The sequence below is a fragment of the Cryptotermes secundus genome, unplaced genomic scaffold, assembly GCF_002891405.2.
Source record: "Cryptotermes secundus unplaced genomic scaffold, Csec_1.0 scaffold1368, whole genome shotgun sequence".
Classification (NCBI taxonomy): domain Eukaryota; kingdom Metazoa; phylum Arthropoda; class Insecta; order Blattodea; family Kalotermitidae; genus Cryptotermes; species Cryptotermes secundus.
In genome coordinates, this window is record NW_019733850.1 from 261,016 (window position 1) to 286,913 (window position 25,898).

General features: G+C 41.6%; 1 protein-coding gene and 1 pseudogene across 3 annotated transcripts in view; both read left to right on the forward strand.

Moving 5' to 3' along the window:
- Positions 1-2,351: 2,351 nt before the first annotated feature.
- The window catches only part of LOC111868329 (flocculation protein FLO11), a gene marked incomplete at its 3' end in the record, with an annotated part of 242,484 nt that continues 218,937 nt past the window's right edge, over positions 2,352-25,898 (forward strand). For 2 of the 3 annotated variants that reach the window (XM_033753011.1, XM_023858882.2), the window contains 1 exon segment: positions 9,637-10,047. In XM_033753011.1, coding sequence (XP_033608902.1) covers positions 10,032-10,047 — 16 coding nt within the window. 3 annotated transcript variants of the gene reach the window in all.
- On the forward strand, positions 17,820-17,938 carry LOC111868334 (annotated as a pseudogene).

Consider the following 25,898-nt stretch of genomic DNA (forward strand, 5'->3'; position numbering starts at 1 on the left):
ATTGTGTTGTCTTGGTTACCGAACGTCCCGATTGTGTTGTGCTTGTAACCGAACGTTCCGATTGTGTTGTCTTGGTTACCGAACGTCCCGATTGTGTTGTGCTTGTTACCGAACGCTCCAATTGTGTTGTCTTGGTGATCGAACGTTCCGATTGTGTAGTGCTTGTTACCGCGTGCCACAAATTGCGTTACAATGTGCTAATATTAAAACTCGTATCAAGCAGGCATTGCTTACTCTAACGCTGATGAGGAAATTGCCGTTTTATGATCAAAGTTGACCTTGATTTTAGTTACACCTATCGTGACTTCGTCTGTAGCCCTATAGAAACGTGTCTCCTGAACAAGTGTGTCATATATTGAGACCACTGGTGATTTTGACAATGTAAAAGTCTTGTGTAACGTGGACATGAGGATATTCTGACACGTTGCCTTCTGTACTGACAAAGGGAATTACTTGGTGACACCCTTATTTATTAAGAGTAACGTCTCGTCATCTGCACTCTTGAGGTGCTATAATGATACTTGCACTGGTAGTGGAACCTCGGCTGATGAAAAGCGAAAGTTATATAAGAGAAGCGAGCGATACTCAATACCGCTCTTTACTTTCTTTGCTTTCTCATCCTTCTGTTAAGAGTGGCATGAAATTAAAACTCATACAGTTGTAGGACAGGAGCAGGGATATGGTAGTCAGTACAGAGATTAGCTAAGGGCTTGACGACCGAGGGGTCGGTGTTCGAGTCCCGGTAGGGTCAATTCTCTTCTTCACGTGGTCCAGACCGGCTCTGGGGTCCACCCAAACTCCTATCCAATATGTACCGGGGCTTTTTCCCCGGGGGTAAAGCTGTCAGGGCATGAAGCTGACCACTGCAGCTAGTGCCAAGGTCAAGAAAATGTAGATCTAAACAACCATTTCCCCATACGCCTTCAGGGAGTAGTACTTAAATAGTTGAGCACAGGTACAGTTTTGCCAACTTCACAGCTGTAGGATTTGACATCAGTGTAGCGGTATTTTGATTTTCTGATTACTGCGGTTGGCTGAAAAGTACTTTAAAACTTGTATGAAGTATTGAGCGATTCGGTTCCCACCGCCAAGAAAATGCACGAGTCAACAAATTCGTTAAGTTGACGGTAATAGTGACGGTCGTTATTTATAAGCGGAATTGCGTGGAAGTCATAAATACATTTTACAGGTTGCTTAATGTTATCACATTCCTTATAATATTTGAAGGTATGACGTGCTGTTTTATTATCAGGACACCTCTGTGGTCTAGTGGTCAGAGTTCCTGCCTACAGATCCGGAGGTCCTGGTTTCGATTCCCGGCGCTTCAAAATTTTCTGAGAAGCAGTGAGTCTAGAACAGGGTCCATTCAGACTCGTTAGGATAATTGAGGAGCTATTTCAAGGAAATAGCGGCTCCGGTCTAGAAAACCGAGATCCGTTGCGCTGACCACGTGACACCGTCTATCCGCAAAATTTGGCATTACCTTCGCCGACAAGCGGCGGTCGCTCGATCGGTATAGTTCGCTGCCGGGCTACAGGCCACGGAGTTTGCATGAAATGGTTTTGTTATGGTAAAGAAAAGTCATTCTTCAAGATTGTTTAGCATCACAGAATATAACATTGGGGGGGGGGGGGGTGTTTTGGNGTTCTTTCAGTAGCTAGAACTTTTTATCATATTTTCGCATGTCGTTTAATATCTATTACATCCTCATGTATTTTATACTAAATGTTGTTGTCAGCTTTGTCAATTAAATCACCAGTTGAACTAAATTGTCTAATATGCAGGATGATTCTAGACTTAATATCTTAATCTCAGGAACTTATGAGTGAGAACATTGCCAGTCAGATGCCAGATAGAAGTGACCCGTGTCTCAACTGCGATGGATTTTTTATTACCGGAATTTTAAAAATAGTGAAGTGTAATTACCGAAGTTCTCACAGCGGAATTTACAATAACTCCTCAAAATGACTACACTGGAACTTGATGCATCATGCTTACCAAGTACTCTAACCTTCAGTTTCAGTTTAGTTACATGATTTGGGTTGCCATGTTGTTTACTCTCCATAACCTATGCGTCCCAGTTACCGGACACCAACGTTGTTTTTAACTACGGCATTATTTTTAATCCTGGTAACTAAGATTACAACTTCTCGACTTCGTGTGTTAATATTTAATTTCATTTATGAGTGCATGTCAGCGAAAAAGTAAAAAGACAAACAGAATATGTTTTTTTGGTGACTATTAAAAACAAAACCATTTATTGTTTTCTTGTTAACTAACTCTGATTTATACTATCGTTGTGATCATCCTATTGTTTTGGCTGTTTGCGTGTGGTTAAAGAGTTTTGATGTAAAGTGAATTTTTGTTTACTGTGGGCTCTTCATTTTGGATACAAGCCCACTGTAGTATTGTGGTTGCGACAGTTGCAGTTAACATGCTAACTCTCCGTTTGGAAGTAATTGTTGTCAGAATGGAAAACGATCAACATCAACAACAACAAGAACATCAACAACAGCAACAGCTTCATCATGCAGCGGCAAGGTGAACAGAGTCACATGACTTCGGGTCGAACTATCGAACCGAGCAGTGACAGTGTTTTATTAATGTACCATATACAAGAAATGTCTATTAGGGAAAATAGAGCGATATAGTATCGCATCGACAGATTAATGTTCTTCTGCTTTTGACAGACTTTTATTATCATAACCGCTTGTGATTTATTCGTCTATTGTTTAGAGAAAACGCAGAAAATTATACATTTTGGGTTAGTTGTTAAAGAAAAGGTTACGTTGTCCCTGAGCTTAATTAATTAAACATTAAGCCATTAAGATATATGAGAGATATGAGAGAGTGGCGGTACAGCTCCACCATTCTTGACCTCGGCACTAAATGGGGTTGAGTGCTTAGCTTCAAACCCAGACGCCTTACCATCAGGAAAAAGCCCCAGTACCGTTGCATAGGAGGCTGGGTGGGTCCCACAGTCGATCTGGACACTACGAGGTAAAATATCTTCTGATGAGAATCAACCCCAGCAGTCCAGTCTGCAGCCAGTCTCTGTACCGACTGAACTATTGGAAATTTATTGTATTCTGTGAACTGGGATGAATAGAGGAAGATGTTGTCGTGGTCTATATGATAATATTATTAAGGAATTAATAAATCACGAATCGCCTAACATAGCAGTCGTTTGGATATCAGTCCTGTTTAGTATTTGGTATATACCGGTTTTAGGTCTTGGCCCAGAGAGAGGATTTCCTTACTGATGTCAGGTGTAGTTTCCTCATCCGGCTGAGGAAAGATTCTGGGGTAATACTTCAAATTATGGGGTCGCCGTCTCCTTCCACATCCTTTCCCATTCTTTACTTACTAATTGTCCTGCTGTTTCACGCTACATATCCCACGCTATGTAGTGACAGCATCATTAAAGAGCTACAAATGAAATTCAACAGGAGCAGAAATCACATACTCGTACACATATAGCAAGTGTCACGTAACTTCGAACAAGGCCAAGAGTAACCTTGAACGCGCAGAAGAAAAATTTCAGACAGGGGGGTGGGTTCGAGGGTGTGAGAAGTGACAGGCGGCCACAACTGTCCGCCTACCTGTTTAGACAGCAGGACATGCAGCTCATTTACTTGCGTCTTTATGAATTTGTTTATTTTTATTTATAGATGTTTTGTTCATTATTAATTGGCTTATCATTTTTTAATTATTTTATAACTGATTCACTTTTTTAATAAGTAATTCTATTTATTCTTTCACCTATCGTTCTTGTCCTCGAGTTTGGGGTTTGGACGTAAGGCTGACGATCTTATTCTGTAAAAGAATTGTTGTTGCGAAATCAACAGAAATGAAAACCGCGTTATCTAATTCAAAACAAATCTGACAGAATCTGCTAAGGAAGGCTATGCCTGCAAAAAGTACCGTCTTGCCAGTGATGATGATGATGATGATGATGATGATGTCATTTATGTATTCAGTTAATATTTTATTTATAGATTTATATATACTAGGTTACCGGACGACCGAGGAATCGGGGTTCGATTCCTGGTAGAGCGAAGGGATTTTCCAGACCGGTTCTGGGGCCCATCCTGCTAGCTATGCTTGGGAACCGGAGCCTATTTCCTCGAAGGATAAAGTCACAAAGGCGTGAATGGAGTTTTAACTCCACTTCCTCATACGTCTTCATCACTTACTGCTTAATTAATAAAGTTCGTGGGTAACATTACCTTTAGCTTTATTTGCTAGTTGATTTATTGATGACTGTAGAATCGAATCATTAGGTGTGGTTGCATACATACATATATACTTTTGTCCCCTTTCATTTCATTTTAAGCATACCCTGAACTCGAAACAAGTTAACCACGTTGTTTTACTCATACAGCGTACAGAGACTAAATTTAACTTTTACGTCATCTTTCTGCACGCAAGGGAAAATACTACGGCTCCTACAAATGGTTGAGTTTCTAACGCATGATTGGATAAAGTGTAAAGGTTATTTACCTCCCAGTGACTGTGCTATCATCTGTGTCACTGAGCTTCTATCTGTGATAAAGGCAAGGCCAGACTGATCTCTTTGATTTGCTCTGAAGCAATTTATCTATATTGGAGGAAAAATCGCAAAACACAACAAATCTCGAGGGTATCCGCGTTTCCGATAGCCACTGAAAAGTACAGGTTTATTCTAAATTATTGTCGGGATTTCTGGGCCCTGGAGGTATGGTGGTGAAAGCAGTTATGAAAAACCATCCAAACAGTCGTTTATGGTATACCTAACTACAAAGCAGTTCGTCTAGTTGTTTTCTGTCGGCTTCGAGAAAACGCTTCCTGGATTCGAGCAACAACCTCCTGTGAAATGCTCGGTCTTACCACTCCTCTTCGGTGCAGAACACTTCCAGTCTCTTGAAATTGCTGTAACAAATGGCGGATAGCATCATCTGAAGGTGAATCTTTTCCATATCGAGTTCCGTAACGACTCCGTTACGCATCTCCGTTTCAACTTCGTCATCCGCGAAACGTTGCCCACCAACGTGGTTTTTAGTGGACCAAACAGATGGAAGTCATTGAGGGTCAACTCCGGTGTGTAATGCGGATGTTGAAGAAGCTCCCACTGTAGTTCTTGAGTTCTCTCCTGGGTTCCTCGGGCTGTAAGGGATCTGGAATTGTGATGAAGCAGTACCCCTCTTGCCAGATGGCCTGCGGGTTTTCTGAGAACTGTAGCCCGAAGCTTCAACAGAACTTCACAATACGGTGCAGAATTCACATTTTCACCACATCTCTGAAAATGTGCTAAGAGTACTCCCTGAGAATCCCAAAACTCGGGTAAGCATAAACTTCCTAGCTGATGACGTATTCGTAACCTTAAACTTTTTGGTTGAAAGTGAAATGGAATGCTTTCATTATATTGCAAATATTGGTGGTGGTGTAACAATTCTGTTAAGTATATCTTCTCCTTCATTTGCATAACTTAAGAACTGTTGCAAGGACAGACCTATTTGGTTTATTTTTTCTCGATCTTTCAGTTCCTTCAACACCCACCGCGCGCATACTTTCCAAAACTTCAAAAGATCGAGCATTATGCTGTGTGCTAACCCATGGGAAACCCTAGTGCAGTTGCTACTATGTCTATCATCCTCCTGTCAGCTAGAGTCCACTCTTACACCCCCTGCACAGTTGCTTCTGTCGCAGTCTCAACAGGGCGAACTGGTCGGGCGTCATCTGCGATTTGCGAATGTCCTTCAGAGAATTTTTCATCCCACTTCTGAACCACTTTACATGACAAAAACTTCCCACAGTAGACATGAAGCATTCCTTTATGAATTCCCTTTGCAACGAGTACTTTTCCCACAAAATCGCAAAACAGAACATTGTTCCTCGGTAGTATACACCTCAAACTCTGTCGCCATTTTCACGACTAACTGCTACCGGGACTTTTTTATTTTCACAAAATAAATGCAAATACAAAAATTGCCTAGTCAGTGCCCATCCGGCCCTCTGTAACACATTGTTATAAACATCTCATTCTGTCATATCCTTCTACAGTTCCATTGAACAATCTGAATTGGTTGATTCCCGATGAATTTTGTGGTAATTTTGCGCGTGAAGCTCGACGGCTTTCCACTGGTGTCTTATCTTTGCTTTAGCGACCCCAGAGTATATCACTAAGCTGATCATCGTCACCAGTACGTTATTGACTTCGTCCTCCATCTGAATGGACTGATACTCTTCTAAAGATTTCTCTGACACTGACTGGTCTTCGAACCGTTCCTTTTCAGTATATTGCCCACCCAATACCGTCACGAAGCTAGACTGTGCTGCTACCTATTGATAGACATAGAAAACCCTTTACGTCCACTAGACGCTGTATTACATCCATTCTCCCTTGTACTACTACTACTACTACTACTACTACTACTACTTCTTCTTCTTCTTCTTCTTCAAATCCAGTCAATTGTGAATGGCAGGCCATTAATATTGACCCTTCACTGCGTGCTTTTTGTCAGCTTACATGGATTTTTGTTTGTTATTTTACGATTCTGCCAGTATCGGCCTATCAAACCGTCGATTTTAGGATGATTAATGAATTTTGAGCAGCTGATCGCATGAAAATTGACAGCAGAAAACGAAATATTCAGAGAAAACCCACCTGGTACCATGTGACTGTTGCGGGATTGAATAAGGTCCCGGAAGCCACTGACTAATGGCTTCAGGTATGGCACAGTAGCTTGCATGGTCGGTATTTGTAGGTGTACGTAGCAGTTGGAAGAGGAAAGCATTTTTACTTGATATTTAAAGTTGCGAAATTATACTCATTCTAATATTATGCAAGTTACCCTGGATGTGGAAGTAATACATTCCTCCGAAACGTCGTTAAGCTTCACTAGACTAGGATTACAGGATTCCGTTGCCTAGAATTGCACAATATGAACCCTCAAAATCCTGAAAACGTCAGGTATCTTACCTCTCTTCTATTTAACGTTTATATATTGATTTATTTAACGACACTTGTAAGTGAGAGTATATAACATTTTGGTTGGGAAACCTAAAGCGAAGAGAGTAGAAGGGAGTATAATATTAAAAGTGTTATTAAAGAAATCTGTTTTGTGTGTGGACTGGATTCATCTGATACAGAAGAAAATCCTGTTGAGGCGCTCTTTGAAAGAAGATAATGAATGTTTGGATTTTATGAAAGCGATACATTTTTTGACGAGCTGAATTGCTATCAGGTGCTCAGTAAAAACTCAGCTGTACGCTTATTTGACTGAGGTCAGAATGAGGATCTTCTTTTCCTGAAAAGTCCCTTTTATTTATCAACAATTATGGGAAATTTTAAACTTAAAATACACGTATTACAAATAAAAGAGCACTTGACCCACATTTGTTCTTGTTTTGTGTTTGAAGAGTCGAATTTATGGATTATTAAGTTTGCTTTTTACGGTATTATTAACATACACACACACAGGCTATCTGTCGCTGGGCACATAGCACACCTCTGTATCTGACTGAGCCATCATCATTTAATAACTAATTAAGTAACTCCACGGAGATGAGCCTTTCTTGAAAAGCCGTCAACCATGGAGCTATTCCGGAATTTCCCAGCATTTTATGGAAGCCGAAGCCTCGTTACCGTGTTCACAAGACCCCTCCACTGGTCTCTATCCTGAGCCAGATCATTCCACTTCATACCACCCCATTCTATCTCTCTAAGACACATTTTAATAATACTCTCCCACCTACGTCTTGGTCTTCCTAGTTGGTTCCTTCCTTCTGCCTTTACAACCAATATCCTATACGCATTCCTCTTCTCTCCATGCATGATACATGCCCTGTCCCTGTCAGCCTCCTTGACTTGATCATTCGAATTATATTTGACGAAGAATAGAAGTCATAAAGCTCTTCATTATGCAGTTTTCTCCAACCTCCTGTCATTTCATCTCTATTCGCTCAAAATATTCTCCTCAGCACCCTGTTCTTAAACAGCCTCAGTCTATGTTCCTCCCTTAATATAAGAAACCAAGTTTCACACCTATACAGAACCAAATGCAAAATTATATATTTTTTTTATATTTTAATTTTTATGTTTCTAGACAGCAGACGAGAACACAGAAGGTTCTGGACTGAATGGTAGCAAGCGTTACCCGGGTTCCATCTCCCCCTTTTCAATTTCCTGAGTTCATAGTTTAATAAAATCTTTTAAATTAACCGTATGATCAGAAGAGAATTTTATGGACCGACGAAGTCAACCACTTACGAACTGCACCGTCTGGATGACTCATGCACTCATCGATTGAATTGCCAAGTTCCTGACTTACTCTGACACACTGACCGACCGAATGCGTGTCCCTTCGCACGAACTGACTCGATGGATAACTGAGAAATTAACTGTAGAGTACAGTGTCATTTGTGTACTTTATAATTGCTTAGTTGAAAAAGAAATAAGTTACGCATAAAATAACAATCGCATTAACACTGACACAATTCTGACATCTTATGTAATTTAAGTAGAGCTATTTTTTATGGCTCTTCCAAACCATTCGAGGGCCCAGGCCTCTTATTCAGTTCCGTAACCATTTTTCACAGACGGTAGGACTCCTTTGGCGAGTGATCAACTCGTCGCAAGGCCTCTAAATAAACACTGGAAAACACAAACACAGAATAAAGGCATACACACACCAAACATCCATTCCTTGATTGGGATTCGCACCCACGATGGCAGCGCCCGAACGAGCGAAAACATTTCATGCTTTAGACCACGCGGCTATTGTGACCGGCAGTTAGGTAGAGTCTTAAACGTTTAATTTTAAATTAAATTAGTAAACATAATAAGCCTCTTAGCTTCGGTAATTACTCGTATATACAGTATTGCACAAAAAAAAGTTGTAAAGCAGACTACATGGCGGACTTGAGGTTAACTCGCATATGTGTATGTATAAAAAGATTTATTCGGTCCAGCAAAGTTGTTACACTGACATATGATTTCCAGTTTGATTGTTAAGTATAGAGACATTTTTACAATCGTCCTGCCAGATCTGTGAAAATGACTGACGCTACATTTCAGTTTATCAAATCGACAAAATGGCTGCCAGGCTCTTCAGATTTAAATCCGCGTTCACTCATCATCTGATCCATTTATTCTCCTTGCAAAGAAAACGTCATTTATAAAAACCATAGGAACTTTTTGAATGTTCTGTGTGCAAATGCAATGGTTGATAGTTTTGTGCATCTTTCTTCAGGGCCCTGAGGAGTGCGTGGCATCGTCTGTGTACTACAGTAGTGGATCTCAGACAGAAAGATGTCGGCAGTACTTGGAGACACGCGTTCAGCTCCTCGTCGGACACCGGCTCGGTGACACTGCTAGCGAGGCTACGATCACACTTCCAGTCCGAGGACATGGGCAACGGTGAGTTAAACAGTACAGTCTCCTTTGTTGCATTTTCAGACAGAAAAATAAATACGTGGCGATAAGGCGCTCGTCTTTATCGGTAGAGAATTCGAAGCGTTGCGTTAGTAGTTTATGACACGGTTACGATGTGGCGCTAATGTTGCTATGCACGAGATGAATGACGTAACAATCGCAAGGTCTCGGAAGCGGGAACTGCGAAGCGCGAGCGACGTGCAGCAGTCAGTTGTCTGTTTCTAGCGGTAAGCAGCGGCAGCAAGTCTGCTGTGCTGCCGTCTGTTGTAATAGCCGGAAATTGTTGTTACGTATCTAAATGGCTTTTGCAAACAACTGATTGTTTTCCGTCTATTTGGTTCATAGAATTATTTTTCGGAAGCATCTTTGTTTGTGCAGCTATTAGTATAGTACGTGGAATACGTAGCACGTGATCGTGATTCAGGTGTGCCAACTCAATCACATTAAATTTATTTGTTGTGTTTGTTCAAACGAATTACGGCTGTGAACTGCTTTATAAAAGATTGAAGCTTGTTTCACAGTACAGAAAGAAGGGAGATATTTATTGTCGTGTGTCGTTTAGAAGATAGAATAAAGAAAACTCGAGATTGGAAGTCAGCAATAACTGGGATATTTTATGGCTACTATAGAAGGTAAGAACCTTCAGCATAGATTTATACAGTGTCTTAAATATAAGGCATGATATTCGCACTGTTCCGTATTGTTACATATATTTGTCACGGTGTGTATGTTGGCGATTGTTGCTTTTTCAGAAATAACGCTGTTCATACAATTCCGATATAGTTTTATGCAAAGTATTATTCTCGCACATAATAAAGCCTCAGGCTTTATTTTTATGAGTTGAGAGAAGCAGTGAGTAAAATTAAAGCATAATTATGAGGCCGATTCTTTATCGCGGTTCGCATATTTCTTTTATGAAATTATGCAACATATTTGTGGGAAATTCCGTATTGTGTGATATATGCTGAATGTTTCCATGCCAGTTTAATCCCGGTCCCGTATCTATTCAATACCTGTTTCACTTTAGGCTGTAAGAAAGTCAAATCTAACCTCGTTGTTCGCACTTGTATACAAAAAAAAAGTTGAAGACGACAGTGCGACGTGATAAAAGTGTTTCTGACGTCGGTGTTTGACGGTGAAATTGTCTACTGTTTTGGATATTTTCCGTTATCTTGAGTTCTTTCAAATACATCGTTTCGGAAACTGAGTCTGAAATGGTTATTCTCAGTCACTGATTAAGAGACTGTTTCTGTAGGGCCAGACGTGGTAGGGGTCTGTTCTTCCTCACATCTGATGAAGGAAACAGACGTAATTTTCAGTGGACAGGTTAGTATGAGGCTTCTGACATGTATTCAGAAGATCCTCGTTACGAATCTCAGCCTGGACAATGACTGTCCTTACTGAGACTTTCATGCTTTTCCTCAGTTCCTTCATACAAAAGCCGGGGACAGCACATGGATTAGGTCGCGACCAATTCATTACAAATATTTTTACAATTCATAATTCACCAGTTCTGTCATTCAACCTTATATAACTTCAAAATATGAAAAGAAGAAAAATCCTTGTAAGATTTTAGGTTCTCACATCGTCTGTTATGACATCTGGGACATATCGCCATGTAGTTAACCGACGTTTCGGAGCTACATGTATCAATCTTCAGGTTCAGTAAGCCAAGCAAAAGAGCCCATGAAGCAGGAAGCAAGCATGAGGTGACATATTCATCCGAAACGTCGGCGGGATTTCGGCGGACTATAAGGCGTTATATTCCAGAAGGTAGGATGCAGTTTACAAAACCTTCTATTTGAAAAAGAGTGATGCCCATTAGCCATTATCCGAATTAATGTCTGTATATGTTTATTGTGCCTGGAAGCCCGAGTAAAACAATGAGAAACAACAGACAGGGAATACTACGCTCATAACTGATATATCTTAGAAAACTTTGGAATCCTTGTGACACAAATCCTTCGTTCCACGCCATGTTCGTAACAGTTCGCGTGAGTTTGAATCGAAGGCCTTGTTCCTCTGTTTGCTTTGGGCAGAGAATGTCATGTTGATAAGACGAGGAAGGAAATAAAGGGCATTTGGTGATAAAAATATTAAGATAGAATAAGGAACGGTTGCCCACTGCATGCCAAATGAACATACAATCACGGACTTATGTCTGTCCGTTAATCAGCCTTTGCGTGTATTTCTTATTCGAAATTACTCGATTGTTTTCACTTCATTTTATATTGGGGGTTGAGCTAAAGTTGTCAGCGAACTTCATTTTTCTCTGAGTTACTACTACTGCTACTGCGGAGACGTGATAGCTCAGTCGATATAGTGATGGGCTACCGGATAGACGGCCGGGGTTCGATTTCCAGCAAGGTGAGAGATTTTCTCTTCAGTACATCATTATAACTGGCTCCGGACACCACACAGCCTGCGGTACAGTCAGTACCGCTCACCTCCATTTAATGGCAATTTCAAAGTGGTAGAGCTATACATCCACACCCACATACTTCATGGCGCAGTACTTTATTGATTAAGCAAGAGAAAATTTTTACATATTTTACTACACTACTACTACTCTACTACACGACTACTACTCTACTACTACTACTACTACTACTAGTAGTAGTAGTAGTAGTAGTTAATAATGATAGTAGTTGTAGCAGCGGCAGTAATAGTAGTAGCAGCAGTAGTAGTAGTAGTAGTAGCAGCAGCAGCAGCAGCAGCAGTAGTAGTAGTAGTAGTAGTAGTAGTAGTAGTAGTAGTTCTATCACGGTGGCTGCGCGGTCTAAGGCATGAGCTGTCTTCGCCCGCTCGAGCACTGGGGTCATGGGTTCGAAACCCACTCGAAGCATGATTGTCTATGTGCGTTTATTCTGTGTTTGTGTTATTCTGTGTGTAGGTAGCGGTCTTGCAACGGGCTGATCACTCGCCCAAAGAGTCCTACCGTCTTTGTAAAAATGATTACGAAAGTGAAAAAGCGGCCAGGGCCCAACAAAGGCCTGTAGAGCCATGGTGAGTCATTAGTAGCAGAAGCAGTACTCTTGCTGATGATGGTATTTGGGAAGTCATTTCTGTATCCTCCTCCCACCCCCTCTACCCTTCCCCTCTCTCAGTTCCACGCATTTCCTGTGCCGTGTTTTTCCAAGTAAACTTCCTCCTACGCATCTCATGGATTTCGCCCGGGAATTCCATTTGATTACAGCCCTTCGCAGAGCCACAGCCTTCCACTCTGCTTCCCCCTCCCTCCATAATTTCTTCCGTTTACCTTTATTTATATATATTTTTCTTAGTTTATTTTTATGTATATTTTTCTCTTCTATCCCCATTCGTTCCGCGGCGTGTAAGGGTGACAACTTCACCGCCATCTATGAGCCGATTGTCTAGAAAATGTGGGAGCCACGACGTCTCACAAATTTAAGGGTCTCCACGGCCTGTTACGGGGATAGCTTTGCATTTCTGTTAACCCCTATTCGTTCCTCCTGTGTTTCATCATTTCCTCCCTCCCTCATTATCGGCCTTTACAAAATGGCCTTCTTCAAGGCCATTAGATCATCTTGGTTCGCACATAGCTCCGACTCTGATTTTCCCTTCCGTGTGTCTGTACTACTAATTTCGCCCCGCGAAAATCCCCCGAAATCAAATTATACGGCTTCACATCCTAGAAAATCTTAATTTTACAATCTGAGATGTGGAAAGTGTCGTTAAACACATCATACGACCAAAAATTTAAGTCTCCAAGGAGATTGGAAAGCCGGGGGATATGCTGACGTAAGCAAAGTAAGTAAAGCTATCCCTGTAACAGGCCGTGGAGGCCCATACGGTTGTGAGACGTCGAGGTTCCCACATTTTCTAGACAATCGGCTCAGCCTTACGCGCCGGCCACCCTTTACCCCGAAGAATATTCCTGGTACTCACTTCTGTTAGAGGCTGAGTCGACCTCAGGGCCATAGTGCGGCTGGAAGGATTAGGTAAATTTAAAAAAATCCACTGACCTTATCGGGACTCGATCCCGCGACCTTCCGGCTTGTAGCACAGCGCCTCAACCAACTACACTACCGCGTGCCCCGCTGGCATGAGATTAGAATTGGAAAACTTGTATTTAACCGCCTCCGGGTCGTGTGCGACTTCAGGCTTCAGGGTGAAGTAACACTGTGGAAACTTTGCGTTCTGGCAGCATGCCCTTGCAGCGACCAGCATATCGATTATAAAATACAGGCTCCGATGAACTGTGACAGCGACGAGTCACTACCTTATCAACCTATCATTGCCAGTCTGACTGCAAGCATCGTAGCTGAGTTATGTGATGTCTGATAACACGGCATGTTGCAACGTCAAGTGTCACGTTTCCAGGTTTCATGCCAGTTTTCCAGTGATACGTACGTGTAGCAACAGTATTTCCGTGTTGTCTGTTCTCTCTTCACGTGTGGCAATGCTGCACTTCTTCTTCTTCTTCTTCTCCTCCCTTTCTCCTCCTTCTTCTTCATCATCATCATCTTCATCTTCTTCTTCTCCCTTTCGCCTCCTTCTTCTTCTTCATCATCATCATCTTCATCTTCTTCTTCTCCCCCCCCTCCTCCTCCTTCTTCTTCTTCTTCTCCCTTTCTCCTCCAAGATCTTTATGGAAACGTACTTGATCATCTTCTTCTCCCCTCCTCCTACTTCTTCTTCTTCTTCTTCTTCTTCTTCTTCTTCTTCTATTTCTGTTGCTCCAACTTGAAGCATCGGGCATCCGCGAAACGCCTCGTTTCACTTCAGTTTCTTAATCTAAGACAGTAGGTGGACGGGGGGTCAGCCCGTAGAAAGGCCGCTACCTAACACAAACACAGAATAAACACAGATCCATGCCTTGAGTGGGATTCGAACCCACAAACCCAGTGTTTGAGCGGGAGAAAAGACATTCATGCCTTAGATCGGCCAATGTTGCACTGGATCATTGCATTTTGATGAAATTTCGTGCTTCAAATTTGTACTCAAATCCGTCAGGAGTTTTCCAGCTGGTGATCTCAGTGGTCACGCTTTCGACTCGTACTTGCAAGTTACTCGTTTCGAATCTCGGCCGGGATATCGGAGATTCTGAATCAAGTTATCGTGGTATTCCTCAGTCCCCAGAGGCAAATTCCAGGATAGAACCTGGACAGGCCACTACTGGTTGCTTTCAAATTATTTCCAGTTCTTTATCTACTCATCATCCCATCATTCTACGTGTATAACCCAGCTACTGAGTGCGTCTTTAGATAACCCACAAACCGACCGTTTCTCAAACCAAATCAAATAACATGGACTGTCTCTTTTGTCGGATGTTTTTCCACACATTATCAAGTGTCGAATAATCGTGCTTACTCATGGAGCTGAGCCCTTCTGGAGGAGCGGCCAATTCTGCAGCTACTCAATTTCCCAGCATTTATGGAACCCGAAGGTTCATTACCGTGTTCAAAAGAGCCCCCCAATGGTCCCTATCCTGAGCCAGACAAATCCAATCCATACCATCCCAAACTGTCTCTTTAAGATCCATTTTAATATTGTCCACCCACCTACGCCTTGATCTTCCCAATGGTCTCTTTCCCCCTGGCTTTCCAACCAATATCCTATATGCATTCATATTTTCCCCCCCCGAATAATCGTAACTGAAATTATTGATCCCAAGAGAATGACGAATATGCAGTTTTCTGTGAAAAGGGGAATGAGGCTTATGAATTAGGTACAGGTTGTTTCGTACATAAGAGAATCATGTCGGTTAAGAAGGTAGACTTTGCTAGTGATAAGTTGTCTTACATAATACTAACAGGTCGGTCGTGTGATATCATGGTTCTGAATGTTCACGCTCCAAGAGAGGATAAAATCGATGATATGAACAAGTTTTACGAGGAACTAGAACCAGTATTCCATAACTTCCCTAAATTCAATATGAAAATTTTGTTAGGAGATTTCAATGCCAAAGTAGGTAGGGAAGATATTTTCAAACCAACGGCTGGGAATGAAGGTTTACACGAAATTCATAACGATAATGAAGTTAGAGTCGTAGACTTCGCAACATCCAAAAATCTGATTGTCAAAAGTATGATGTTCCCACATCGCGTCAGAGTGATTGAGGTTTAGCTCTTTCTAGGGGACTCAACTGTGCCTGAGTAGGTGTCTTCCACCACTCACCCGAGGATGGAAACTGGTCCAGTTTCCGAAACTTGTTGTTTTTTAGTTTCTAGAATACGGGACGATAGACAGAGTCAAAAAAAAAAACAGTAATTCTTCTATGCTGCTCTTCAAGTTACGTTAAATTGGCGAAAGTTGAAATGGCCCCACTCTTGGATTAAGAACGTTGTTGTTTTATTGCCCCCTGCAGTCTTCACTCCATCCCTTTGAGTTTCGAATATTTTCAGTATCGCTATATTTCCAAACCTCTGCATATCATTATCGTACCTCAGAGTATCCTATTGCTGAAACAAGTGCTTGTTATGAGGTACAGGTCAGATGGTGTTGTGTGAGTTGATACCAGGAATAGAGCATAAATGTTCAAACATTGTAGCTGCATTGGCTATAGACAGCGCAGCCAAAGCGAAAATGTTCAGTTATATCCGCACTGAACTGTAAATTCAGACATAGGTTCCTCATTTATAAATCATGCAGTGCAGACTGCTGTCAGTCTCTTGCAAAGTGAAGTCTAATTGCCAGAAAATGAAACAACCTACACTGGAAGACCAGGGCGGAAATTCAATATCCTTTTTAACCCAGCAAAACAATGTTTTGAACTTACTGACTCGTCATTTAATTATGATACAGTCGCTGATTACCATGGATTCGTGGTATTTCTCAGTTTGTCCACGCGAATTCTTTGACGATATGTAAAATATACCATGATCGCATCCATCCAAGTCTTTCCAGATCATATCCCTATCTCCGTACATAGGTACCAACGTTTCGGAGGAACATTCTGTTTCCATTTTCAGGTTAAAAGAGCGTAATCTTCATAATCGACGGAATTCTAACATTAAACAATATGCTAATTCGTAGTACGCAACATAAGACTCTGATATAATACATCAAAATTACTTAGCAAAGTTCATTTCAGACCTACGTCAATCATAGAGACATCCAGTGAAGTCTGTCCCATTGTATGTGAGCTGTATATTGTAGTGTGTAGAGCCGTTGCTACGCAACGACCGCGAGATGGGCGAATATACCAGGGCCATTTCTGGACAACGCTTAATAAACACGTTCTCGCAGCAAAGAATCTACGCGAAACAATAGAGATACTGTTGGAAACGGAATGTTTCTACATGGTCCGTGCCGAGGAGTTATAAGACAGACATTTGGGGCAAAGAAGTCAGTTCTGTACGGGATGCTGTGAAGAGAGGACTTGAGAGCGTGAAATTGAAGAATCTCCACTGTTAGAAGCCCTTCCGGGGAACGGCTAGTGGAGACACTGCAGGCTGGAGAAGACTTAGCGTCTGGTGATTTGTAAAGCGTGAAAATCAATGATAGTGTTACAGTTATTTGTACGAGTAGTTACTACCTGTAAGTGATCGATAAATCGAGTTACCACAAATCCACACCGCGTCTATAGTCATTCATGCACGTGACAATAATAATTACGGACACGCCGAAATCAATATATTGTTTTTTTTTATGGAAACGTACTTGAAAATAAAGGGGTATTAGTGGTACGGTCTCTTTGGTTGTAGTACCATGTAGTTCTGAGAGAACCCGACGTTTCAGAGGGACATATCACCTCCATCTTCAGGGTCGAATAGTAACCCAAGCTATCTTTCCGCCTGCTTCTCTCGGTTTCTTGTTTGGTCTAATTTGACAATGAAGATGGAGGCAATATGTTCATCCGAAATGACTATGTATTTCTAAACTACAACGAGTTACAAATGATCTTATACTTCATAGTCAACTCCAAGAGATCCTCAAATCTGAGGCTGGGGCCACACGAACGCACAAAGTACGTCCCTTGCAACGAACGTACTTTGTGACGGACGTTGCTGGGTACACCACACGGTTGCAGAATGAGGTGCGTAGTTTTTTGGCTGCAATGGAACCAGAAGAAAGCGTAGCATTCGCCTCTCTTGTTTATTTCTACAACGGACGTATTTTGTGCGCTCGTGTGGCCCCAGCCTAAAAGGACATGAATCATTATATTACATGGTAAGGTAATAGACCATGGAGACCCATACGAGTGTAAGGCGTCGACGCTCACATATTTTCTAGACATTCGGCTCACAGATGGTGAGTCTGTCAACCTTACACGCCGTCCGCTTTTTACCCCAAAGAAAATTCCTGGTATTCATTTCTCTTACAGGCTGAGTCGACCCCAGGGCCATAGTGCAGCTGGAAGGGTTAGGTCAATTGAAACATCGAATGAGCTAAATTTGTTAACCACTACATTACAATATAGAAGGAGGTTGCCATGTTTTCCTGCAGCCAAACCATGTTGAAAACTCCGGTTCTCGTCCGATCATCGAAATTAAGCAACAGTGGGCGTGATTAGTATTCGGATGGGTGACCGCTTGGGAACATCGCGTGCTGTAAAAATTTCTGAAGGTAAAAGCCGGCCGGAGCATAATTATTAACAACCTCGCCGCCATCTATGAGCCGACTGTGTCACAATCCTATGGTCCACCATGGTCTGTTACCGGGATAGCTTTACTTTTACAACAAAAATTGTCAGTCGATGTTATCAGACACTTCAGCCGAGATTGGGAGATTTCGTGAATGCGAGGCAGGATTTTAAATAAATACATGGCCCTCTTTGGTCTAATTTCTTCTTCCTCTGTTCTACCTTTCATTTTTACTTCTCACTCTCAATTCTGCTTCTCTTCAGCCAGTCAGCTTTATCGTACCGTCTGTCATTGTTATTCAGCCATTGGCAAACAAGTTCATATCCTTGTAAAACCCATTCATCCGTTTTATTTATTCTCTCGTCTGCCACATTTTGAAATATGAAGAGCCTTCGAGATAGCTGATAGCTAATCCAGGTGCGTTACCTGCTGAAACAATAAAGTGCTTTACTGTCTCGTTCTAGCTCTGCCTCGCGGCTGTTTCATATCCGTTACCATGGAGATTTATGAGTCTTTCCGAGTGAAGGTTCGAAAACGTACAAAGCGAACCGTGTAATTACATCCACTGTATTCGAATTACAAATCTGTTTTGACATTCTTTAGAAATTAGAATTTCGGTGCAAAGACTGACTGCCTGACTGGCTGCTAAATTCCTGCTGGTCCTCGCCAGCACAATGATTCTTAGTTACGAGTCCCACGGGACTCATGGCCGTGTTTTACTGTCTGACGGCTCTGGGAGCCTCGGCAGTATCATTCTGGGAGACCAAGTTTCACACCCATTCCAACCTAAAAGCAAAATTATGGTGTATGTATATTTTTAAGGACGTGGTCTCCATAGATAATGAAATTTAACAAACTTTTTTAAAACCATTTTCAAGAAAATAGTTTGGTAAGGGGACGTTTTTGAAAGATCCATATTTTTGGAGCTAGAATGTTGATATTCATCTTGTGTTCAATTGTTATGAATAAACCTTGAAATAGCGAACATCAATAAAATTCTTCCAAATCTGCAGACGCTGTGTATAACAATATTCGGCCATTTTAATTTGTAGCCTTGTTTACAGATTAGAAAGCCTAATTTGTGTAAGGATATAACTGGAGATTTCCGCTATCCCAGACCTCGTTGCAGTTCGATAAATATGCAATATTGTAAAGTTGAAATAAGTTGTTTCCTCTTTTCACCTAATATTCTTTGTGTGTTCCTGAAATTCCATTATAAGCATGCTACAAGGAAGCTTAATAAACTGCGAAGCTTGTCGTTAGGAGCTTTATATACTTCATGTACCCTGAACCTTCTATCTTTTGGGATATACAATCGTGTAAAGGTAAAGCTATCGCTGTAAGAGGCCATAGAGGCCTATAGGTTTGTGAAACTTCGAGGCTTCCACATTTTCTAGAAAATCGGCGCACAGATGGCGCTGAGTTTGACAGCCTTACGCACCGGCTGATATTTTTCACCAGGAATATTCCTGGTACTCACCTCAATTAGAGGCTGAGTCCATCCCAGGGCCATAGTGCTGCTGGAAGGATTAGGCGAATTGAAAATTTTGGTTTCATCATCGGGAATCAAATCCGCGACCTTCCGTCTTGTACAGTCCGGTGAAAGGAAACTAAAGTTTCAGCAAAATATTTCGCCTTTATCTTCAGTTGTTACATTGATACATTTACTTGTCCGCAGTGTTCAATAGATTTTCGGAGAATGTCGTTAAATGTACCTAAGCGGAGAAGTTTTTGGGAAAATTTGTTTGCTTTGGACTGAAATACACCTTTCAATATTGAGAAGACAATATAGCCTCGGATTGCATTGTTGTGCTCCATTTTTGTCTGTAGAAGAGAAACCATGACGAGCAGGTTAAAACTCTCTGTGTGTTCTATGCTCTGCGGTTACCATAGAAACGTTTAAACTTGATCATTTGTCGGAGTTACGTAGTTTAGTTTTTATGTTTTTGTACATCATGCTGTATTACATCTGCATACGACAAATGAACATCAGAGAAGAAGAAAATGGAGTGTCCGGGTGTTGTATAAGCGGAAGTTATTCCGGTACGTCACACGGCAATCTCCAGGGAATGTTTCAACACTAACGTTCAGTGTTTTCTGGTAACGTACTGTCCGTTTGTCTAGACCTGGCCGCTCTCAACAGAATGCGCAGTGGATTTAGTCGATTCCACTAACTGAAATAGGGATTGTAAGGCGTGTGTGGGCTACAACAGGGCTTTAGGTACTGTTTTCCACCCTCTTGTCTCTCGTATACAGAGCACAATCCTTAACCACAACAATCTGTACACCTGACGTTGGCCAGTTAGGGCGAAACATATAGTGTCCAATAAAGGAATAACCATAACCTGTACACCTGACTTTGGCCAGTTAGGGCGAAACATATAGTGTCCAATAAAGGTATAACCATAACCTGTACACCTGATGTTGGCCAGTTAGACCGAAATATGTAGTGTCCAATAAAGGAATAATCATAACCTGTACACCTGATGTTGGCCAGTTAGGCCGAAACATGTAGTGTCCAATAAAGGAATACGAAGAAAAAGCAGTCAACGACGTTGCACGTAGACGGCACAGAAGTCCCTAAGTCAGATCTGTACAGTGCAAGAGGGTGCTGCACGTAATCGCGTTTGTAAGAAAGGTTTTCTGACTAATTGCGGCCGAAGTACGAAGTTTCCACCCTTACAGCCATTCTGGATTGTGCGGCCGTAATGCCTTAAAATTGTACTTCGAGGTAATCGGTTCAAGTCTTGGCTGGGTTACAGTATATTCTTGTAATTTTCGTGATATTCCTCTGTCCATTGACCATATTCTTACCTACTGGCCATTCATGATGCTTGTTCAGTCTTACTTACTTACTTACTTACTTACGGAGCTGAGCCCTTTTTGAAGATGTGCCAAATTTGCAGCTACTCAAGAATTTCCCAGTAGTTTATGGAACCCGAAGGTTCATTACCGTATTCACAAGAGCTCTCCAAATAGAGGATCCTTCCTGGTCCCAGGCTTTGTGTGCATTTTCGTAACAAGGTTATTTTTTACGGTGCGGAGTTGTTAGCCCGACGCCCAACCCCCAAGCTGGAGGACCACCCCTTGTCTGCTGTCCGCGACTTCTTATTCAATATATTCGCAGCTTCCCTCCATACTTGGAGGGCGTCTCCATCCGCAACCTTAGGACGCTCCATGCCGTGGTGACAAGGGACCCACCTAACATGGCTTGTTGAATCTTACTGTCGTCATACTTGTATACTGAATATTGAGATTTGTGTATTAATGTAATTACCAGTTGTACTTGAGAGCCGGGATAGCTCAGTCGGTGTAGTGACTGGTTACGGGCCGAACGAAGCGAGGGGTCAGAGTTCGAGTCCCGGCGAGGGAAAGAATTTTAACTTTTCTCCATTTCATCGAGACTGGATGTGGAGCCCACCCAGCCTCCTGTCCAGTGGGTATCGGGGGCTTTTTCCCCCCAGGGTAAATCGGCCGAGGTGTGAAGCTGACCACTCACTCCAAACTAGTGCTGATGTCAAGAAAATGTGGGTCTATACATACACTTCCCCATACATCTTCATGACGTAGTGCTTAATTAGTTAAGCACAGGGACAACTTTACCTTTTTTACCCTTTTTCCAGTAGTATTTAGGCCTTACATCAATGGCAAATTCTGCTTACTATGGCTTGTACTGTGTTGAATATATTTGGACCGAAGAGAGATGAAGTGACGGGAGGTTTGAGAAAATTGCATAATGAGGAGCTTCATAACTTGTACTCTTCTCCAAATATAATTAGAATGATCAAGTCAAGGAAGATGAGATGGGCAGGACACGTGGCATGAATGAGGGAGAAGAGAATGCATATACGATATCGGTGGCAAAGCCAGAAGGAAAGAACCACTGAGAAGACAAAGGCGTAGGTGGGTTGACAATATTAAAATGGATCTTAGAGTGATAGGACAGGGTGGTATGGATTGGATTGATCTGGCTCAGGATAAGGACCAGTGGAGGGCTCTTGTAAACACGGTAATGAACCTTCGGGTTCCATAAAATGCTAGGAAATTCTTGAGTAGCTGCAGAATTGGCGACTCCTCAAGAAGGGCTCAGCTCCTTAAGTGAGTAAGTAAGTATGTACGTAAGTAAGTAAATAAATGGCTTGCACTGTTTCCCCGGCGAAGCAATTTAAACAACAAACAGAAAGTTTTCTCTTCTCATTTTCATAAAAGGTAGCTTATATACGTTACAGCTTACAGTAGCTTCGTATGTTCCGGGGTAGGTTCACCGCTCAGTTATAGTAGAGCCGTCAGAAGACCTTCCATAGTCAGTGGGGATAAGAGTTACTGAAAGGAGAGGGGCTCTCCCCTCATTCTACTCTTCTAGTCTATCTGCTTGTGCCTCTCGCCTAACGTTGTAAAAGGAATAATCCATCTGTGGAAGTGTTTTAGTAGCATAAAGAGAGAGCAGGAAGGGACGGTAGGTGGAGTGGGTGTCGGTCCGCGAGACTTCTCTGTCCGGCTCCACTGTAAAAGTCCCCAAACAGCTTTTGCTTGCGCTCTCGACGCCATATAACCTCTGTAACTGGATCATTGTCGTTACACAATTTAAGAATTAGCCTTCTTTGCCGATATATTACGTCTACTTTAAAATCCGGATTGCCAACTAAAACCGCTTAGACGAGTCCTTGAGAAACCAGTAGTTGCTCAGCTACTCAAGACTTTTCCAATATTTTATGAAACCTGTGTTAGCAAGAGTGAGCCACTGGTCCCTATCATGAGCCAGGCGATTCTGCTACAATACACGTCTTGTTTCTGTATGATGCATTTTACTGTTATCGTCATCTATTTCTTGGTCCAACGAGTGGTCTCTTTCCCTTTCCCATCAAAACCCTGTATGTATTTCTCTTCTCTCCCGTGCGAGCTATATACACTGCCCATCTCACCATTTTCGTTTTGGTCATTGTAATTATTTTTGTCGAGCAGTACTATTTATGAAGCTCATCAGTATGAAGTTTTCTCCAACTTCCTATCATTTCCCCCCTTTGGGATCCAGATATTCTCCTCTGCACCATTTTCTCAGAGACCCTCGGTCTATGTTCTTATTCTAATATCAGAGATCAAGTTTCACAGTCATACAAAACTACAGGCAGAGTTATAGTCCAGGCACTTCGGCATGTTAAATAAGCGCAGCCATCAGGTATTTTCATGAAGAGCAAGTAATTTTATTTTTGAACACGTGGTAGCGTAGTTGGTTGAGGCACTATGCTACAAGCCAGAAGTTCGCGGGATCGAATCCCGATGAAGTGGATGTTTTCAATTTTCCTAATCCTTCCAGCCGCACTATGGCCCTGGGATCGATTCAGCCACTAACAGAAATGAGTGCCAGGAATCTTCTTGGGGGATAAAGGGCGGCCGGCACTTAAGGCTGACAACCTCACCGCCATCTGTGGCCGATTGTCTACAAAATGTGGAAGCCTCGATGTCTCACAACTCTATGGGCCTCAACGGCCTGTTAGAGGGAAACCTTTACTTTCTTTTACTCAGCGTTATATCCCACAAGATAGAACTCTTAATAACCACCGCTGTGAGAACCTCTCGCCTGCTATGTGTAAACGAGGAAAGGTTCGTGTTGTTTACAGCCGACATATTTCACTTCTGAATGAAGTAAAATTGGGGGCCTATTTAATATTTTACTTTTCCTTATTATGCTTGAGTAACAGCAAACAGCGAAAGCCAGGCTTCTGCCCCCTTCCCAATCGATTCGTAAATATATAAATATATATATAAAATATTAATAACTAAAGTTACATTTATTTAAATAAAACAAGAGTAGAGCGAGAATCGAACAGGATTTCTCATAATTCCTTACATAGGCTTTCTTACTGTTATTAACATACCCTGCTTTCTCCCGCGTTTCTCTTCACTCCTACGTGTCATCGAATTATACGTCGAAGTCGAAATTTAACGCCATCTACAGGCAGCCGATAGAAAACCTTCTTCTTTATACAAGGTTACTATAACTGATTTATTCCATTTCAAAACATATATTTCCCAAAGTATTACACATACAAATATGATTGATACATGAAAAGAACCGCAAACTCACCAAGTTTGCATCATCATACACCAGGTGGCAGCATGAATGCACTGCCTCACAAAATGGCGACGAAGCTGGGAAGGTTTCTATGTGTTGGAATATGCGAGATGTTCGTCTATTACTGTAGTGCAGCGTGCATTCAGAGCAGAGCACAGAAAAGAACCACTATGTAAACAGAGCATTCTGCGGTGGTACCGGCAGTTTAAGGATAGTGGTTGTCCGTGTAAATGGAAAAGCACGGGGCGACCAATATAGTGTTTTGAAATGGAATGAATCATTTGTAGTAACCCTGTATATATCAGTCCTTATAGAATACACGCGAAACACTGAAATAAATTATTTCTTCCTCATTCGTGACGTACTACATATATTCATGAAACATTTTTGTTTTTGAATTGTTTCATTTTTGGTCCGTTACACTATCAATCACAGAGTTAGTAGAGAGTCCGTCGAGTGTAACAATTTGTAGGTCACTTTTTTAACATCACTTCTGCCTTACATGTTTCGGTTTGATACAACCATCATCAGAGGCACTTGCTATAACTATGGAAACACTGTCGTTGTTTATGATGTTCACAGTTATGTTTGTCGTGTAGACGCTGCTACAATATGCTGACGTGTAAAAGCACAAAACTTACTAAGATAGTTGAGTACACTATCAAGTTCTCACTTTTCATCCGAAACTGTTTTTAAGTTAAAACGCTAAATGTTAAAATATTTAATGTAAAACTACACAACACACAGCACATAAGAAACATCGAACCATAAGCCATACAACTTCAAGCTGACGTCTCCCATCTTCGGGATGAACTAACAAGGAGGAATTCAGCATTTTAGATTAAATATTTTAACATTTAGCGTTTTAACTTAAAAACAGTTTCGGATGAAAAGTGAGAACTTGATAGTGTACTCAACTATCTTAGTAAGTTTTGTGCTTTTACACGTCAGCATATTGTAGCAGCGTCTACACGACAAACATAACTGTGAACATCATAAACAACGACAGTGTTTCCATAGTTATAGCAAGTGCCTCTGATGATGGTTGTATCAAACCGAAACATGTAAGGCAGAAGTGATATTAAAAAAAGTGACCTACAAATTGTTACACTCGACGGACTCTCTACTAACTCTGTTCATGAAACATGTTACCGCTCGACAATTCGTTGCTATGGTAACCTGAAAATTCATAATGGCAATGATAAATCTCACACATACAAGATGGCTGATTTCACCCTGAAAATAAGCCCTGCAGGTGACCGCGATCATATGCTCCATCGTGCATATGAAGTGGCCAGCTTTTGTTGCTGCAGTGGGATTCTTTTTATTCCTACAGCTGGGGGTCCATTTTTTATATCGGAGAACCAAAGATCTCAGATGAGTTTCTCAACTCACTCTTTTTATTTCTTTCGTTCTCTTTCCTTCCACATGTGCTACAGTTCCCGGCCGGATTCACGAACTTCTTACAAGTACAGTCTAATACAAATACAGCTTTTCTCAAGGATTTCAGGTTCTTACATCCTTGGTTACCAGAAATTCCATCTTCTGGGACATAACGCCGTGTAGTGAAGCTACCTGCTTCATCTGGCCTTATTTCTTCCCTTATTCTTCAACCCCGAAGTTGGAGTGGACCTGTTCATCCGAAACTTCTATTGACTTTATAGGGCTGTACAGCGTTATATCTGAGATGTGAGAGCTCTTAATTTTCCTAAATATTGTCTTCTATATCTTACAACTAATAACATGCGTAAAAATAAAAAAAAGTAAAGTTAGCCTTATAACAGGCCGTGGAAGCCCATAGGTTTGTGAGACGTCGAGGTTGCCACATTTTCTAGACAATCGGCTCACAGATGGCGGTGAG